This window comes from Ursus maritimus, unplaced genomic scaffold (assembly GCF_017311325.1).
Source record: "Ursus maritimus isolate PB19 unplaced genomic scaffold, ASM1731132v1 scaffold_12, whole genome shotgun sequence".
Lineage (NCBI taxonomy): Eukaryota > Metazoa > Chordata > Mammalia > Carnivora > Ursidae > Ursus > Ursus maritimus.
In genome coordinates this window covers 46,196,462-46,217,299 of record NW_024423564.1, presented here as the reverse complement: position 1 = coordinate 46,217,299, position 20,838 = coordinate 46,196,462, and the positions used below count along the sequence as shown (strand labels likewise).

The window sequence follows — 20,838 nt, the reverse complement described above, 5'->3', positions numbered from 1 at the left end:
ATGTCTAGCTTACAATAAATCGATTACCAAACATGTACAATCCTTGAGGCTTTAGGATTTGACATAAGGAGACTGGTTTGGGGGACCCTAACATAGGTCATGTTGAAGATGACTTCAGATTGTTTGCATGTAATTTTCCCCAGATGTGTACAGGATTTCTGGACGGTCAAAGAGAAGTGGCATAGCATCAGACCACGTGTAATACAAATCTGCTCTCTCCCCATACTGGGTCTACAACACAGCTCCGAAATCGATCATAAAAGCTGGACTTCAATCTTAATTCACTTTAAACCTGGACAAGCTTGCTTAAATTTTATAAATCTCAATTACTTTATGATGTGGGGATAATGATAACACTGGCTCCATTTCCTTTCATAGAGAAGTTGAGAAAATCAAATGAAATAAATATATGTTATGTCAAAGTGTTATCAATGTTATTAACATCATTTTGGTGTACTCACTTATGTTTCACTGGGAGAGGAACTTTGTTTTCAACTCTCTGAGATAATTACCTTTAAAAAGTGACTCCTTTGCACATTAAATTCTTCTCCCTAATATCTCAATTTCATGATTCTGTAGAAGAATTTTGTTTGTATAATGTATGAGTTTTTATGAGCTACATGTATTCAAGTATTTAGGCTAAAAGAATACCATTGGGAACGAGTATGCGGCTAATTTGCAGCTGTTTCTTTTGTAACCAGCATATGAGAAACATGTGGACAGACACTGAAAATAAAAATAAATTTATTAACTACGTTAGAAGAGGCAGTTAGAATATGTCACTCGCTGATCGAAATCTAAATGTTGTGTGCAGCAAATTCCCTTTAAGCTGGAGTTAAGCCTCCAGACATTTCACATAGCAGAATTCATTTTCACAGCATTGCACAATTATCAATGGTTGTAAAAATGACTCTGGACCTACACAATATTGTCGCATATTCTGAATTACTAAAGACATATCATCAGTAATGGAACCAAAGTATTTCACTAACTGCGGTGTGCCAGGCCACAGTCTTGCTTATCACAGGGAGGTTCATAGTAATAAAAACACTGGATTATCTGAGAAGTGTCTACCTGAAGAGAATAACAACGGTTAGAATTCTATTTCACAGATAGCGAGGGTGAGATTGAACTTCTTGCTCAAACAAAAGCAGGTTATTAGAATTTCATTGTTAAGAATGGCCTTCTGGGGCACCTCACTGGCTCAGTGGGTAGAGCACATGACTCTTGATCGCAGGGTTGTGAGTTCGAGCCCCATGCTGGGCAGGTAGATAATAAACAAATAATAAACAAACAAATAAATAAATAAATAAATAAATAAATAAATAAGAGAGAATTGCCTTCTGGGGAGGGATTCATTTCATAGGCTCCCTTCTGATTCATATCTAAGTGACCTGGAGCTGCCATGTGATTAGAAATAAAAGTCACCTCAACTCTGCTCTTTCTCTGTCTCTGTCATTCTCCCTCCTTGTGTGTGTCTCTCTCTCACTTACTCTCACCATTGGAACGTGCCTTCTCTAATAGGATGTTGAAAAGTGAGATACTCTACAAGGACATGAAAGTGGGCCTTGGCTGTGGTCCCACACTTTAGAGCTGACAGTACAAGGGAACATGTGGGAGAAGAGCAACCTGCCTGATGGATGCTGGACTTCTGCTCCCTGCTCCTTTCTCAAAAACCCCAACCCCCTGCAGCTCCTATCAGCAAGACCAAATGGTGGGACATCCTCTCTCCTGTTCCCTCTCCAAACTCTCAGTCTTTCCTTATAAACTTACTTGATTTCTCTCCCGTTTCACTGCTATCTTCAATATATTACCTGAGCCAGAAGGTGAGGGAATAGCGAATGTGTATGGAATGAGAAGGGAGGAGAGAAATGCATAGGAAGGGAAGGAGACCCTGGCACCAATCCTTTCCAGGGACTCTACGGAGGCTCGTTCTGTGCCTCAGTCTCTGATGTGGGCACAGAAGAGAATTTTGAAAGGGGCCAATTTATTTCAGGCGTGTTTTATGATACTAGTACCCTCCTTCCAGATTTATCCCCTTTTCAGCTTTCACCCTTTCCTTAAGATTTCTATAAAGAAATCTCATCCCAGATTCATCACTAAAGCTTAACTATTCTATGTCTCATTCTTGTAAGGCCCTACTAAGTGGCTAGAGCTAACAGAAATATTGTTTCTGGGATATTAGAAAGTGGCGGTGCTTTACTGGGTTATTTTTACCCAGAAAATGCATTTACTTTCTAAAAGGAGTCTTCCATGTCCTTGCTTAAAAAAACACTAGTTCTAGGATTTTAGATCTTATGGTGGGTACTCTAGGATCAGGAGAGATTTTCAAAATCTTTAAAAAAGAATAATAGTTCAACACATAATTTTTTAAGTAAATAACCAAGCACTTTTCTAAATGCATATTTTAGCTCTTTGAATGCTCATTACAGTCTGAGAGGAAGAGTCTACTAATATCTTGACTACAGATTAAGATACTGAGGTACAGAGAGGGAGGTACTCTACCTACAGTCACACAGCTGGTAAGTAGTTGAACTATGATTTGAACCCAAGTGTGCGGCTCCAGAACCCCCGCTTCTAACCAGCCGTCTAGATGGCTGTCAGAAAACCACCAAGGTTGAGGGGCGCCTGGCTGGCTCAGTCGGTTAAGCGTTTGCCTTTGGCTCAGGTCATGATCCCAGGGTCCTGGGGTGGAGCCCGCATAAGGTGCCCTGCTCAGCGCGGAGCCTGCCGCTCCCTCTCCCTCTGCCTGCTTCTCCCCTTGCTTGTGCTCTCTCTCTCTCTGTCAAATAAATAAAATCTTAAAAAAACACAAAACAAAACACCAAGGTTGAAATTAGCTTGGGAAGAAGGTATGAGTACTTGTCTTGGCTCTGTCTCTAGGAAATTGTGTGACCTTGGACAAGTCACTTCAACTCAGTCTCGGTTGAAGGAAATTTGTGGTTTATGTTCTTACAATTTTCGAATACCATGATATTGTGATATAAAAAGTATATATATGTTTTGGTCTTCATCCCCACCTCCTGAGATAGTTCTGAGTGATAAAGGTGTTGTTATAATATTTGGGCTTTGTCTCTAGTTCTTGAAAAAGCTCCAGAAGGATAGAGGTGAAAGAGCATCTTTTGTTTATTCATAAGAAGCCCCTTTCAGCCCCATCTGAGTTTGTGTTAAAGAGGTGAAGTTTGGAAAGCCCCTAAGATGGGAGTTTGGTTGCCAAGGGAACTAACCATATGATTAGAGGATTGGAACTTTCAATCCCACCCACTGACCTCTGGGGGGAAGAGAGGGACTGGAGATGAGTCAATCACTAATGGCCAATGATCAATCATGCCTAGGCATTAAAACCTCTGGGGGGAAGAGAGGGACTGGAGATGAGTCAATCACTAATGGCCAATGATCAATCATGCCTAGGCATTAAAACCTAGGCATAAAAAACCCCTAACCTAGAGGGTTCAGAGGGCTTCCAGACTGGTGAACACACTGAGGTGCTGGGAAGCAGGTGTACCCAGAGAGGACACAGACGATCTTACTCCCCTTCTGCACACCTTGTCCTATGCATCTCTTCCATCTGGCTGTTTCTGAGTTGTATCCTTTTATAATAAACTGGTATCTAGTAAGTAAGCTGTTTTCCTGAGTTCTGTGAGCCATTCATGCAAATTCCTGAACGCAAGATGAGGGTCCTGGGAACCTCTGCTATATGGCCTGTTGGTCAGAAGTCCAGGAGGCCTGGACTTGTAATTGGCAACTGAAGCAGGGGGGTGTCTGACAGACTGAGCCCTTAACCTGGGGGTCTGCACGAACTCTGAATAATTGAATTGTAGGACATCCAGCTGTTGTTGAAGATTGGTTGGTGTGGGGAAAGCCCACATGTTTGGTGTCAGAAGTGTGGAGAGCAGGGTGTAGAAGAAACAGTGTCCTTTTAAAAGCAGAACTATTTCTTTAAATGAAATTCCAATTAGAAGCCTGATATACACGACAGATAGAAAGGAGATCTCGAGCCCAGGCTATACTAATACTGGCCTTGTGTTGTTCAAGGTCCAACCGATCACCCTTGTCCCTAAGTCCACTTTACACACACACACACACACACACACACACACACACAGAGCAGCTTCTGCAGATAGGGCTCTGTTGAATCCAATTAAAATCCTCTTGACTCAATGGTCTCTACTGTCTCTTCCAGCAGTAGGATTCTATGTAATCAGTTGTTTAGACACACCCAGGAGTAAAATATCAAAATATGACCTCCTCTCTACTGTGCTCTGAAGTGGAAATAGCCTAACTTAAAGTCAGAAAAGAGAGCAGGGAAACAAGCCATTCTTTCACTTGATTTCCTTTAGGGCTCAAGAAAATAAGGAAATATGATTTGAAATCCTCAGCCCCTGCTATGAATCTCCCTCAGAGAAACAAGAAGAAGAAGTACAGCTTTTAAGCACTTAGCACAGCGACTGGCATCTTGGAAGCATCTGATGAATGATCACTGAGACTGAATTGAGTATTATAGCAAAAATATGTCTGAGACTCACAACATAAATAACTACATTACTTGGGCAGAACTCTTTGAGACTAATTCCATTAGATACTTGAAAATAAATTCCATTGACCTTACTTTTCCTCTGAATTCAGTAAAAGTACATTGAGGCTCTTGGATGTCAAATTCCTCCCTCTTCTAACACTGAATGTGGCTAGTAGAGCGGGATGAGCTTGCTTTCTTCCCACCTCCAGATAATCTCTTAAAAACCTCGTCCTCCCTTTACTGCACAGTGGAACACATTTATCTTTAATTCATTTACTTTTCTGTATCCTGGCCCCATCTTGATATGTATTCCCCCTAAAAGCACAAGTTATAACAGGTGATGTCCTTCTTAAAGGGTCTAGAGAGACCAAGAAAGATCCCCCAGTCTTTGGTTTGCTCTGTTACGCACCTGCCTGCACATGGGATGCTGGTGGCCACGCCTCTGCGACGGGGGCTCTTGGTACCAGGGCTAGAGGACCCTACCATTCTGCTTGCTTTCTTAGAAATTCACTACACACTGAAAAGTGAACTGCTGTAGGCAGAAATCTATGTTTTGTAACTTACTAAAATAGTGGACACGTTGGACTCTCCTCTTGCCAGGAGCATTAGTGGAAGCACCATCTGCAGGCTCTTTAGGGCACAGAAGGGAGTCTTCCAGAATGACTTGGGGAGGCTGCTCAGGGGTGCTTTTGAGTTTTTCAGTCTTTGAAATGTGTTAAATTGCATGCTCTGCTCCTGGAGGGCGCTTTGTATCCCTGTGTGGCCCAGCACAGTAATGGCAGACAGAGCGGGGCTGAGTGAGTGAATGGAAGATTGAGTGAGATAGCTAGAACGAATGGGGAAGCTGTGGTCCAGTGATAGGAGCACCTGACAGGAAGCAAAAAAGCGTTTTCAAGTGTTAACCTATCAAAACCTGGGAGCTGTGCTGATAGTTCTCCGTTCAGTTTGCTTACATGTCAAAAGGAGGTGGACAAAATTTGTTTCTCTTGAATGTTCTCAGTTCTTGGAAGGGAAGTGTTTTTCCACTCTATCAGCCTCTGACTCCACAGTGGTGCTGCTGAAAGAGCCAGGAAAATGCTTGTGGGATCCCAAGCTCCAGTTATTCAGACCTTGTGGCCAAAGGCAGTTCTGCTCCTCAGACCATCCTGTTAACCACAGCTGCCCTCCTCTCTGCCAGCCTGAGAGATCACCTCGTGACGGCCCATCCCCTACCTAAGGCCGTCCTACAGACAGAGGAATCAACATAGACGAGATTCTCCCTTCACGTTACCTTAGAACCTTAACGTGAGTGTAAAAAGTGTTGCATTCAATGAGACTAATTTAATACTTTTAAATTAATAATTTAATACTACATCCAATTTAATATATTGTTCAGTGATGGCACCAAGGGACCTTCACTGGGAAGGGATACGAGGCATTTTGAGTGACATGTATGCCCAAAGTTTGGGCGCCGTCATCTCTAATTTCAGTCTAACTGTAGTTAACAACTATTCGCTGAAGTATATACTATATATCTAGCATTGTGATGAGTTCTGTAAGCCTTAAAATTTTCAACTAAAACCCCTTCTTGGACATCTCACATTTTTTATTCATACTATTTGTACTGCAGTCATTAAAGTAAATTTAAAAGATATTTCTACATCTACTATGTGTCTATATTTCAGTCTTCACTGGCTCGGAGGCTGTGGGGAGGAGAGGAAATGGGAGGGTCTGGGGCACTAAGATTAAAAAGATGTGGTCTCTCATTCAAGGAACTAAGAGCCTAGTGGGGGAGCTAGAAACATGTGCAGCTGACTCTCATACAAGTCAAACAGTGAGAAATAATCACAGAGGCATAAATAAGTTATTATGGATGCACAAGGGGGCAGTTGTTAATTCCAAATCGGGCATTGGCAAAGAATTCTTAAGTAGGTCTAATTACAGTGGGCCATATGAAGAGTAGGATTTTCTCAATTAAGAAGAACATTCAAGCAAAGAAAAGAGTAGGAACAGAATTATGGAAGTGCATAATGTGTTTGAGGAAAGGATTTCCGAAAGGCTGGGATCTTGTCTATAACACTGGAAAAGTAGGTTGGGACCAGCTTACTGAGAGCTTTGAATACGTGAAGCATTCAGTGCCCACTGGGAAAACACCAAAATTTTCCGAGGACACCACTGCTATATCCACTCTCCAAAGGAGAACACCGAGGCTCAGAAGGGGAAGAAACTTGCTCCTAGGCCAAGTAGAGAGCTGAAGTTTAACCCCTAAGTCTGAACACTATACCTAGTCCTTTTTTTTTTTCTTTTTCAGATATAATTAGCATATACCATTATATTAGTTTCAGGTGCACAACATAATGATTTGATATTTGTATATGTTGTGAAATGATCACAACGGGAAGTCCAGTTAACATCTACCACCATGCATAGTTACAAATTTTTTTTCCTGTGATGAGAATTTTTGAGATCTACTGTCTAGCAACTTTCAAGTATGCAATACAGTATTATTAACTGTAGTCACCATGCTATCCATTACATCCCCACAACTTACTCACTTACAACTGGGAGTTGTACCCACCTAATCTTAGTTGTTTATCAATAAAATTTGAATAATCACAATACTTCCTTCCCTATTTGAACAATTTGATCAAATAAAACTACAGATACTAAAATGCCTTAGAAATTATCAAAGAATTCTACAACTGTTGATTATTAGATACTAAGTTATCACATTTACAACTAATGTTACTCCTGAAGGTGATATTAATGTCTTTTTGCAAAGGCAAGTAAGGCTATTTAATGTTAATAGTGGCTATAAATGATTGAGTTTCTACTGTGCTTTGTACATATATTATTTCCTTTCACTAACTCGTGATATAGGTAACATTATCTCCGATTTATAAAGAGTAAACCAGGTCAGAAAGAGATTTAAAAACTGCCCATTCACACGGCTAGTAAGTCAAGAACCAGTTGCAAATCTATGTCTTCAAATCACCAGACTCTTCCATAAGGCCCCCCAGTGCTGCCTTCCCACTGATGATGTTGAAGCATCTCAGACTGCAGTGGCTTGCCTTGTCCTTCAGAGAGCAATGACTGACGCCAACAATTTCAACGCTTGCAGCAAGGATGTCAGCATCTGATTCTGTGCTTCTAAAGAGAGGTAACTATTTCTAACACTTTAAAGGATCATGTTGTATAAATAAGTAACATGTTTTCTTTAGGCTTAATTTAACTGGAAAACTTGCCCCACTCAGTGAAATGAAAAAATGTCTTTCTTGAAGAATAATCCCCTATTGATTAAAAAAACAAACAAAACCCTCCCTATTTATGTAATAGTATTGGTTCCTTAGACTTATTTCAAATTTTAAAGCCCTCCTTAAACATTTACTGAATCATTTGTGTCTATAGTCTAACGTATATTTCTCTTTTCTCTTGGTCATGAAACTTAAACGAAATAGAGTTGGTAATGTACAAAAACTTGATAAATCTTATTCGTCCTGGTTTATTCTCCTAAAATATATGCTTTATACATAGTAAAACATGATCGGAGTGGATAATAAGCTGAGTTTAACCAAATTCATATTCTTGGTAGCCTTTTACAGTCAGTAAGGACTATCAGATACCCCAGCTAATAAAGTCCTTGATATTAAAGGCCACCAGATATTCTGATTTAATTGGAAAATAATTGAAGTAGCCCTTTTTGATAATATTTTTGCTGTTTTTCTAGCAAAATTTTCCAAAAAAGCTATAAACTGATAAGATGAGCATAGAGACCCTGAAGGCTAGCTTTGAGATTAGATCCAACAACAATTCAACTAGTGTCATATGAGACAGACTATCAACCACATAAAAAGAGGTTTAAAGCAGGGGCACCTGGGTGGCACAGCAGTTAAGTGTCTGCCTTCGGCTCAGGGCGTGATCCCGGCGTTGTGGGATCGAGCCCCACATCAGGCTCCTCCACTATGAGGCTGCTTCTTCTTCTCCCACTCCCCCTGCTTGTGTTCCCTCTCTTGCTGGCTGTCTCTATCCTGTCGAATAAATAAATAAAATCTTTAAAAAAAAAAAAAGAGGTTTAAAGCAGAGCACTAAGTTCAACAGCTTAATTCAGCCATCTTTTTACGCCATTTCAAATACTGTAACCAATTTACAACTAGTTTGATGCATAAAATCATAGAATCTTGAGTTGGAAGAAGACTTTCAAAGGATATTTGGAGTTCCTGCTTCTACAGCAAACTCCCTAGTGGTTCCCTAGTTTTCGTCTGAACATTTGCAGCCGTAGGAAACTCATTACTCTCTAAGATAGGCCTTTCCACCTATGGGTCAAAAATCCTTCTCTCTGTAGCTACTTCCCGTAAATCTTAGTTCACCCTACAAGACATATTATTTCATATTTCATGTGATACTCCTTCAAACATTTGAGAGAATCTCACCATAATTCTTCATGAAGCTAGGGTTGAGGAGAAACTTGTAAAGACAAATATTTGAAAGAATATTAATCAAAACATTTACAGTGGTTAACTTTGAGTAGCGGAGTATTGGGAATTTTCCTTTGGTCTTTGTGTTCTTCTCCACTGCTTGAGAAAAATATGTAAGTCCTAAATGTAATGAATGAAAATTGATACTTCGCTTTGAAGGATCAGAGAATCTTAAATCTGGAATCTGATAAACATCAGGCTCGCCAGCACCTAGATCCACATGGTAGGGTTTCATTAAAGATGCATCAGTGACAAAATAAATCCAGCGAATTATTCATCAGTGATCAAAATCTATCAATATCCAATACAAATAGTTTGATCCTCGTTTCTTTCTTATATATACAGTCATCACCGAAGAAGTAATGGTACTAATGACCAAGTTGTTATTGTTCTCAATCCAAGTACTAAGAGGAAAAAGAACACCTCCATCCTAATTTAAACTTTTTTTATTGTGTGTTTTCTCCACCGCATCACAGTCCAAAAGTTCTCTGGCAGTTCTATTTTCTACTGACTTTATAACTAGAGAAAAACAAATACCCTGAAGGTACCCAGAAATAAATTATTCTTCTCTCTGGGCCTTAGTAAATTTATGAGGATTTTGTACATTAAATGATGATGATGATGATGGAACATGGTGTGTATACTGTGAAAATTTATACTATAATGGAGTATCCACTCCATTATACTCCACACAAAAAGGAGTAGGAAGGACAGAAAGGGGAACTCTCATGCCATACCACTCAAGGTCAAGAACTGTCTATTACAGATGCCAACAGAAGAGAGGTCAACAGGAAAGAATCATCGGTCACAGGCCCCAACAGGAAAAAATGTGCATTGCATCTCCTACAAGAATTGACTACCCCAGCAACTCAGATAATGAGAAACTGTCATCGCCCTGAATCTTGCCTTTCTCCAATGGAGTTTTGTTCAAAGAATCCCCTCCCAACTGCCTCCTTCTCCATAAAATAACATTCACCTCTTTTGTTGGACTAGCCTATGGTTTTTGCCATAATTTGCTGGCCCTGAATTGCAATTTTCTGCTATTCTCAAATAAATCAATTTTTGCCAGTAAAATGACTGTTTTATTTTTAAGGGCAACAATACCAAGTGGTTTACCTACCTTATCTCTTCTAGTATTTACAGTTACCCTATAAACTAGAAATTATTACCTCATGGTCCTTAATAGGTCAGGAAATTGAGGTGGCAGACATATGTCAAACTAATCTACATTAGATAGTGGTAAGAAAGGATTCACTGCTTCTACCAGATCGGACAAGAACTACCATACTCAGATTCACCTTTCTGCTTGTATGCTTTATTATTTATTTTTACTGGATTTCACTTGACGATGTTATCGTGGGGACTTTTCAAAATACCTCTTCTGGGTTCCTCAAAAAATTAAAAATGGAACTACCATATGATCTAGCAATTCCACTTCTGAGTATATATCTGAAGGAAACAAAAGCACTATGTCAAAGAGATATCTGCACCCCCGTGTTCATGGTAGTGTTAATTATAACAGCCAAGACATGGAAACCACCTAAGTGTTGTTTCCATATATATAATGGGATGGAGTTTATTCATCCATGAAAAGAAAGAAAGCTTGCCACTTGCAACAACTCGCCTTGCAAACATTATGCTAAGTAAAATAATACAAATACTGTATGATATCATGTATATATAGAATCTGAAAATACCAAGCTCATAAAACAGATAACAGATTGGTGGTTGTAAGAGGTGGGGGGCAGGGTTGAGTGTGGAGGAAATAGGTAAAGATGGTCAAAAGGTACAAACTTCCAGTTATAAGATAACTAAGTCCTGGGAATCTAATGTACGGCGTGATGATTATAGTTAACAATACTGTATGGTATATTTGAAAGTTGCTAAGAGAGTAAATCTTAAAAGTTCTTATTATAAGAAAAAATTGTAAGTATGTGAGCTGATGGATGTGAACTAGACTTGTGGAGATCATTTTGCAATGTGTGTGTGTGTGTGTGTGTGTGTGTCAGGTCATTATGTTGTACAGCTTAAATGAATACAAAGTTCTATGACAATTATATCTCAGTAAAACTGGAGAATAAATAAATAAATAAATAAATAAATAAATAAATAAATAAACCACAAAACCTCTTCTGTACTACTGGAACCATTTCCTTATCTCACAAAGACATACACTAAGCCATAAAGAAAACTTAAATTTCTTTATTTTGCTGTTTCTTCTAAGTTCTTCCTCTTCCTATGAAGTTGACCCACATCCTTATTTTCTCACCCTAAGACTTGAGAAGGTTGGATAAAATTTGTATGTTTGTGAGGGCATTCAGCCTCAAAAACTGAGTCAACTTAAGTCTTCTGAGCTTCCTTTTAATATTAATAACAATAATTTATAATAACTAACCATTTATTGAGTCTTATTAATGTGTCAGGTACTAGGTAAGCATTTGCATGAATCATTTCATTCTGCAAAATGATCTGTTAACTTTAGGTAAAATTATTATCCTCATTTGTAGCTGAAGAACTAAGGTTTAGAAAGCTTAATTTTTTTAGATGTATTTATTTATTTTAGAGAGAGAGAGAATGCAAGGGGAGAGGGACAGGGAGAGGGAGAGAGAATCCTCAAGCAGACTCCCTGCTGAGTGCAGAGCCAGACTCAGGGCTCCATCCCAGGACCCTGAGATCATGACCTGAGCCGAAATCAAGAGTCAGACGCTTACCCGACTGAGCCACCCAGGCACCTCAAAAAGTTAAGTTAATTTGATTAAGGTTAGTCCTCTAATAAATTAACAGAACACGGCTGTGTCACCAAATGTAGTCTTCTTTTTTGGTTCCCATCTTCTCAAACACAATGCTCTATGTTTTGGTCTCCCAAAATAATATTAAGGAATGAGTACAGACATCAGGATGTCTTTTGCCACTTTACAGTATGGTTTATGGACTCCTCAAGCAATTGATTTGCTACTGTGGCTACTATTATCACTACTGATACAACACCAATAACAATGCCCCCTACATATGTATTGTACCCATCACTCTTCTGGAATATTTACATATTTAATCCTCATAGCTACTCTATGCAGTAAGTGCAAAAATCCCAATTCTTCATATACAAAAATCATAAAGAGTTTAAGGAATTACTTGCAAGTTCCATAGGTATTAAACCAAAGTTCGATCCCAGGTCTGACTCAAAAACACATGCTTTCTTTCTTTTTTTCTCAAAGATTTTATTTATTTATTTGTCAGAGAGCACAAGCAGGGGGAGTGGCAGGCAGGGGGAGAAGCAGGTAGAGGGAGAAGTAGGCTCCCTGCTGAGCAAGGAGCAGCATGTAGGACTGGATCCCATGATGCTGGGATCATGACCTGAGCTGAAGGCAGATACTTAACCGATTGAGCCACCCAGGCGTACCCAAAACACATACTTTGATACCCTTGCTAGTAATCTGACCACAATACTTATCTTCTTCTTCTTTTTTTTTTTTAAGATTTATTTATTGATTTACTTACTTCTTTATTTAGAGAGAGAAAGCACACACGTGCAAGTGGTGGGAAGGGCAGAGGGAGAGAATCCTCAAGCCAGATGCCAGGCTCAGTCTCATGACACATAAGATCATGATCTCAGCCAGAACCAAAAGTCGAGGCATAACCAATTGAGCCACCCTGGTCCCCATAGATAGGATACTCATCTCCTAATGAGTATCCTACTTATCTAGCTGACATTTTAGTTGTCTCTTGCCTTTCTCCAAGAACATCCCTCTCTCCCTTTCAAATGGTTGTCTTGGGCAATTGAGAAAGATCCCCTAAGTTTGAGAGGATCATTCTTCATCCAGTGAAATGGAGAATGCTGTCCCCCATTAAGGAACTTCAAGTAATGTATGTAATCATTCATTGTTATTTTAATTTTTTAAATGCATTCTCATATTAAAACTTACTCTCATGAAATGAGGTCCATAAATTACTACATTATTTTTTGAATTATATTAATAACAAACTATCTGAAAATCTCCAGGCTCCATTTCTCATGCAAATTACATAAAAGACGGCAGACAAATGGGAATTTACCCTTCAAACATTTGCCCTAAGCATTGATTCATTTGATTTGGTTTAATTAACCACCAATTAGTAAAAAAAAAATTTAAGTAAAGATTTACATGTAATTGGGTTGAGCCCATTCTGAATAATGTTAATTGATCCCTGAGATGCCTGAGAATTGTTGACTACTGTAATTATGTTGAAATAGTAGAGATAATATGCAAAACTAGGCCAAAGATAAACTCCAAGATGTATCGATTTGTCAAGTTATACAGCTGTTGGTGGGTTGCCATTTGAATCCATTTCCTGATAACAGAATTCAAGTTTTGGAGATGTCAAGGTTTTATTCCCTTGAGCAAAATATTCTGCACCCTTTCTAATCAGTCTGACCAGTTCTGTGGAAATCAGAGCAGCTAGTTGAAGCGAATACTGCTGAATGAATAAAATGTCAGATATACCAAATAGATTTTGCCTGCTAGCAGCAAGGGAAGGAAGACTCAAAAACAGGGGGCAGTCTTTCTTTTTCTTAAAGACAAAATCTTCTCCACTCTGGAACTGCACTATATTTTGCAGGAAGAAGTTTGAGCAAACCTCAAAATTAAGCAGGGGAGATGATAAGCAGAATGGTTTCACTCCTGACAAAGGCCTGTTCTCCCTCTCTTCCATCTTGAATTGTACATATTCTTCCAGGAGGCCCCCTATAATTAGGAAGCGAAAGTACTTACTGCCTTTCAGCTTCTCAGTAAGGCTTCTCCTGAGCTACCTTATAAGCAGGAGAAGTGTGGAAAGAAAAACCACAACAAAAAAGAAACAAAGACAAAGGGGCTCACCGAGATGTATACTTAGTAACTTAAATCGTGATAAACTGGCAGTCTGCAGAACCCACAGGCCTGGACAGGAAGTGGAAAAGCAGCCTTTCTGTGCAACCATCTGCTGCCAGGCAGCTGATACTCCGTCCACTGCAGGAGCAATTCCATCTCTAATAAGGAAGGGTCAGAATGTTTGCAGGATTGTGCACATGCCCAGGTTGGGCATATGGACTTTCAGATTTTTGCTAAGAATCTTGTTAGCTGATTCTAATCAGTAATGTTGGAAAAGCTGCCTCCCCCACTACTGCCCAAGATTGTCTGTGGCTGTTTGAAAATGCCCAGGCATCGTGATAGTTAAAACCTTTCTTTCATGGGGCCTTCGTGGAGCCCTCCAAGGTAAACCTGAAGCTACAGGAAATAATCACGGTAGCAATTCTTTGTTCAGGGATTACTGGCCAAGTTTATTCTGACCTGGCAGCAGGTGAGAACCCCAGCTTCACTTTCTCACTAGCTGGTGGACTTGGTGGAGTGATTTATCCTCCCTGAGCCCCAGCCTTTTCATCTGGAGAGTGGTGATAATAACACCTGCCTTGTGGTATTGGCATGAGAATTTGATGACAAAATATAGTTGCTCATAAAATATAGTTGCTCATAAAAAAAAATAGTTGCCACTATTGTTATTATCACCATTATTATTAGTGTTTATACTTACTTAAAACCATTCTCTTTCCTTTTCTAGGAGTTTGATTCCTTTTTCTTTTCTATTAAAAAGCCCGTTTTAAAGCAGGTGTGTTCAAAATGAGTGAATAATTCAAGAAATAATTCCAAACACAGGATCTAGAAAACATGGTATCTAATAAAAAAGAGGCGAAAGGATCAATGGCAAGAAACCCAGGATTCCAATGATCACATAGGCTTGGGCACGTCGAAAACTTTAAGGTTTAGTTTTTGACACAAAGAAAGCTAATAAGCAAGTTTAACTCAATAAGTTCTTAACTCTAGGAAAAAGAAAAATGTGTCCCAGAAAGGAAATGTGATCACAGTACTATGATTCAGCAGCAAGGGCTATCTGCCTTGTCAGAAAAACGCAAACACTGAAAACTGATTTAATAAAAATTGTGTTATAACTGTAATGGGAAGATGTGTGAGGAGAGAGCTAAATCCAGCAAAATAAATCAACATACAATGTCTAAAGTTGATGAAGTAAGAGATAGCAACACAAGGATGTTATTTAGAAATATGGTTGTATACGCTAGAAGAAATGTTGAATAAGAAGCTGAAAGTTACTTCTGTAAAGCAGAGTGCCGAGGGCCCGGCTAGACCAAGAACAGAGCCTCTTTACACTATCTGACCTTTTAAAGGGATGCACATAACAGTGTGATTTAAAAACACAATGTATTTAAGAAAATAAATACACATTTCGACACTCAAAAACCAAATAATCCAATTAAAAAATGGGCAGAAGACATGAACAGACATTTCTCCAAAAAAAGACATCCAGATGGCCGACAGACACATGAAAGGATACTCAATGTCACTCATCATGGGGGAGAGACAAATCAAAACCACAATGAGACCCCACTTCACTCCTGTCAGAATGGCTAAAATCAACAACGTAAGAAACAAGGGTCGGGGAGGATGTGGAGAAAAAGGAACCTTTGCATTGTTGGTGGAAATTCAAACTGGCGCAGCCACTGTTGAAGACAGTATGGAGGTTCCTCAAAAAATTAAAAATAGAATTACCATATGATCCAGTGATTCCATTACTAGGTATTTACCCAAAGAATACAAAACACCAATTCAAAAGGATATATGCACTGCTATGTTTAATGCAACATTATTTACAGCAGCCTAATTATGGAAGCAGCCCAAGTGTCCATCGACAGATGACTGGATAAAGAAGATGGGGTCTATATACACAATGGGAATAGTATTCAGCCATAAAAAAGAATGAAATCTTGCCATTTGCAACAATATGAGTAGAGCCAGAGAGTATAATGCTAAGTAAAATAAGTCAGTCAGAGAAAGACAAACACCATATGATTTTAGTCATAAGTGGAAACGAAACACATGAAAACAAAAACAAAGGGAAAAAAAGAAGAGAGACAAATCAAGAAACAGACTCTTAACTATAGAGGACAAACTGATGGTTCTCAGAGGGGAGACTGTGGGCGGATGGGTGAAACAGGAGATGGGGATTAAAGAGTAAATTTACGATGAGCACTGCGTAATGTGTAGAAGTGTTGAATCACTACATTGTACACTGGAAACTAATACAACACTGTATGTTAACTACACTGGAATTAAAATAAAAAACTTAATAAACTTTTTTTAAAGGAATACACATTTGATATATAACGGACATCACAGACACACACACACAAAGAGATACCCACACACACACACACACACACACACCCAAATGTATGAAAATCTACATGACCTACTCTTTGTGATATTTACTGAGCCAAAAATAAGAAGTAAATAAGATCCATCACATAACAACAAAAACTAGGATTTGGAAGTTTGAATGAGAAGCAAAGGGAAAGCAGGCAACAGACCTTAACGAGTAGAAGACACAGCCTCTATATTCAAGGATCTCGTGATATGGTTGAGGAAAGAAAACAATTTCAAAGGAGAGGGAGAACAGGAACCTAAAAATTCTTTTTAGAGAAAAAAGCAATAGAAATTTTATGGGCCTTGCTATCTCTGTCTCCTAGAGGTTTCCTACGAGCTGTTTTTCAAGATTCAAAAGAAAAAAAATCTTGTCTGTGTTTAGTTGACAAGATTAGCTGCATGACATTCCAGAGAGACTGGAGAATCATGTTTTTCAGTTAGAAGATACCACACAGATAGACCAACCCTGATCGTACAGATGAGGCAACTAAATTTAAAAGAAGCTATGTATGTTTTCCAAACACACACACCCTTTGTGGGACCAGAACCTGTCTTCAAATATCACTTATATGTTCTGCCGAATGCCCAATACTAAATTAGCAAGACTGTGCGATAGTTGCTTAAGATAAGAATATTATAATTAATTTTCAATGTTGTTCCAGCAATGAGGTGAATAATAATAAAATAAATTAACCATCAACTACTTGTACAGTGCTTTCAAAAGCGTCCTTACCCTCATTGTCTTATTTAATCCTAATAATTTTGTGCTGATGAAAAAATTCAAGCGCAGAGAGGTTTACTGAATTGCTAAGGACAAATAACCAGTGAACAGCAAATCATATAATTGGACATAAGTGTTCTAACTCCTTTCCCAATGTTGGAAATTTTTCTCTTTCATTATGACCCCAAAAATTTTATAGAGCATTTTGAAGAAATGATTTCATTAAAAAATGCTTTAAAATATTTTAAATGTATAATATCTTAGGAGCAGTCAGTGTTAAGTAATCTAATTAACAAAGTATTTCAGCTTTCAATGACAAATCTGCTGAAGGCATAGTAAGAGGAATATTCCAAATTGCCACGATGAGGAGAAAATCTGGGATAAGGGCCATGCATATCCAATTAGGGCAGCACAACATTTAAGGCAGTGGTTCCTTGTCAGAGCTTGGTAATAAATCAACATTATTTCTCCAAAAGTTTTGAACTAAAAATTAATTTTGTCACCACAATTCTTAAAAATGCAGGCAAAAAAAATGTTTAAATCATCAAGGAATGTTGAAAATAACAAATAGCTTTTCCTCTAAAAATGGCTTTTCATGGATCTTCTGAGGGGGAAGACTCCAAACCACTGATTCATGAAAATCGGCTTGCAATTTTATGCACACCTCAAACAGCTGTCCAATTCATGTACACGCATCCAGAAAGTAGGATGGTTTGGTATAAAAGAGTTGTTTCCGATAGACAAATACTTCAGTGCTTTAAGATCTCATTTCCATCTTCCTCAATAAGGCTAGAAAAATGCAAAGACAAATGTCATTAATTGCTCCAGACTTTTCCCTGTAGAGAAACACAAACTATAAACATCAATACAGCATTTTACTAATAGCTTTAAGTGTTGGCGTAAAGCATCATTAATTTTACATTTGTAACAAGATCTGTAAGTGTATGCCTTGCATTCTCACTGAAAGAATCAATCAGTAAGGTCGTCCCTGCTGCCTTCCTTCTAGATTGAAGGCAAAGACATAGAACATGCAGAGGTGTAAATTTGTATGTATCCATATACACATGTAACATAACATAAAGTTATGTAACAGAAAGTAACAGAAACTTACATTCTAACCATTTAGGTTTTTTGTGTGCAGGACATCGCATTCTTCAGGCAGGGTGATTTTTTTTTTTAATTGACTTTTAAATAGCTTTGTTTTAAATCTCTGTTGCTGGCTCAGCACAAGGGAAAACTGAAACGAGCTGTTTGTTGTAAGGCAAATGCACCACTGAATTACTTGTAATTAAAAGAATATATCGTACTTTTACTTTCGACCTGTTGTTGGTGAGTAGCCTATGCTGCCCCTCTTCTGGTTGGGATTGTGTTCTTGTCTTTTTTTTTTTTTAATTTTTTTTATTTTTTTTTATTTAATCATTTTTTATTATATTATGTTAGTCACCGTTCTTTTCCCCAAGAGATGGCATTTTTTTTTTTTACATGATTGCAGCTCCTCTTTTAATAATTCTGTCGCTGATTGTTGCTTTACTACTACGGGCGTATAATGCGATGTCAGGGAATTCTGGCATCCGCAGGGAAGTAATTGTGCTGACTTAGCTCCCGGTTTAGATTTCAGCTTCCTAACCGAACATGGAAAGTTGTGAGGTTCCTTGAATCATAAAGACTCTCTCACAGTGAGAATTCCTAACCTGTGTCCGTAAATTTCCAAGACGTCCACAGACAGAATTCAGGAGGGCGGTACAGTCTCTGACGCTGTGTAAAAATTGTCTGTGCTTTTTGTGAGGAGGGGATCCATGCCTTTCCTCTGATGACCAGAGGGGTCTCTGAGCCCAAAGTGACTAAAAGCCGGTGTTCTATCAGGTATGTTCTAGTTAAATCGAATTTGAAAAGACCCCAATTGGTGGTAATTGTTTCAGAATTATGTTTTTCCAATGTTCTTTTCAAAGTCAAATTCAAACAACCTTGCATATTATATACCAGGCCTTCTTTTAAAAACTGCATAAGAATGTTAGGCATAAACACTGATTATCCATAGACCTTTCTTACTTGGCCTCAGAAATTTATAGTAGATCAATGAGTATCCTTGTTCTAAATTTGGGTCAGATTTGGGGTTTACGTTTTTCAGCTTCCCATTTCATAGAAACCAGAGCCTTAAGTGTTAGTTACAGAGATCATGAGTTGAACTTTGTCTTCAAAATGTGTGGTAATAGCTCTATACTTGAGGCACTACAGACTGGCATAAGCTCAGAAAAACACGGGCCAGTAAAGAGACATTTGCCCAGAGTTGGACTGCTCCTTGATAAAAATCATCTTTCAGATTAAATAAAGCTGCTGCATGCAGTTCTGGTACACAGACCAAATATGCCAAAATCCCATAAAAGACAGAGTTTGGTAAGTTAGTTCTCTCCTACTAAGGCACCTAGCTTAGAAATGAGAACTTAAGGGCCCCTGGGTGGCTCAGTCCGTTGGGCGTCTGCCTTTAGCTCAGGTCATGATCTCAGGGTCCTGGGATGGAGCCCCGCATAGGGCTCCCTGCTCAGTTGGGAGTCTGCCTCTCCATCTGCTCCCCCCCCCCAACTCCTGCACTCTCTCTCTCTTTTTCTCTCAAATAAATAAATAAAATCTTAAAAAAAAAAAAAAAGGAAGAAATGCGAACTTAAGAGGAAATATAACAGATCTTTAAACATCCTGGGAGAAATGGACTCATTCCCTTTAGATATCCCTTTGAGAGACATATAACCCCACGGCCTCTTATCAAGAACAAAATAGGGATTGGAGACATCAATAGAAAGATGATACTTTCTAAGAAACTGTACCTCCTCATTTGTGAATAGGTTTATGTGGTTACGGAAGTGGATCAGGGCCCGTGATGATCCGGGCATTGTTGTAGTGGTAACGCCACATTTTTGTGCAGTCAGACACACACTGGCAGTCTAGCGCCAGCCGCTTCAGGAAATGCCAGAATGGTGCCTTTCACATCCAAGATCCCACAGATGGCCTTGTCCTGCAAACCCTCAGACACATAGCACCCTCTCAATGGCCATGGCCCTTGCCCTAAGGCAGAGGGTCTCAACTGGGAGCAGTTAGGTCCCCCACAGTATATTTGGCAATGTCTGGGAACATTTTTCTGATCGTCACAGCTAGGGAAGTATTACTCTACTCTTGGTAGAGGCCGGGGATACTGTTAAACAGCCTACAATGCATAGGACAGCCCCCATAATAAAGAATTATTTGGCCCAATATTCCAAGGGGCTGAGGTGGAGAAATTCTGCCCCAAGGCCATGCCACTTTGGCCCATTCTGAGAGGTTATAGATATATGTCCTATTTAGACCTATACTTCTCACAGGGCCACTAGAAATTAGTCAGTTTGAATGCCTTGGAAATGATAATTTGGGACAGTGTGAAGTGAAAAACTATCCTAAAATGCCCTCCCCTCTCCAACTAACACCCATTCCTTTCTCCAAAATGCAGGTTAACTGTCATCTTCTACAGGAAATGATTTCCTATTTTAGCGTCGCCTCCCCTATATAACAGCTCTGATCAAATTATTTCCTATTCCCTACCAGATTATACATTCATTGAAAGCTTATTTTTTAGAAAAAAATCCTTGTGTCTTAACACCTGCCAGAATGCTTGGCACATAGTAAGTACAACAACGAATACATGTCAACGGAAAGAACAAGCCTGGAGGACTGGCTTAGATTCTAAGTATCCAACCTCCAAACTGGATTTGCTCGAAACTGGTCTGGCTGAGCACAACAAGCCCCAAGAATATCTAAGGATGTCTAAGGACTTGAAACTGGGCAGTGCTTCATTTTATGGTATGTAGGTTCAACAACATCGTGGTGGCATTTCTCGTCTACAAGAAGGTACCACCATGATGTTTACCTGATGAGGCAGAGCAAAGACTACAG

At 39.0% G+C, this 20,838-nt stretch overlaps 1 protein-coding gene across 6 annotated transcripts in view; it reads right to left on the bottom strand.

Moving 5' to 3' along the window:
- PTGER3 (prostaglandin E receptor 3) overlaps positions 1-20,838 on the bottom strand; it is a 175,771-nt gene that overhangs the window by 116,064 nt on the left and 38,869 nt on the right. Inside the window, exon 3 of one of the 6 annotated variants that reach the window (XR_005834136.1) lies at positions 17,585-17,709. The exons of 4 other annotated variants lie outside the window; for them this stretch is intronic. Coding sequence is in view for 1 of the 2 variants with exons in the window: in XM_040627133.1 (XP_040483067.1) it covers positions 17,701-17,709 (9 nt within the window). In the remaining variant the exon portion in view is untranslated. Of the gene's footprint in view, positions 1-16,982; positions 17,710-20,838 lie in introns of those variants that run through there. One more of the 6 variants, XM_040627133.1, reaches the window with a different exon arrangement.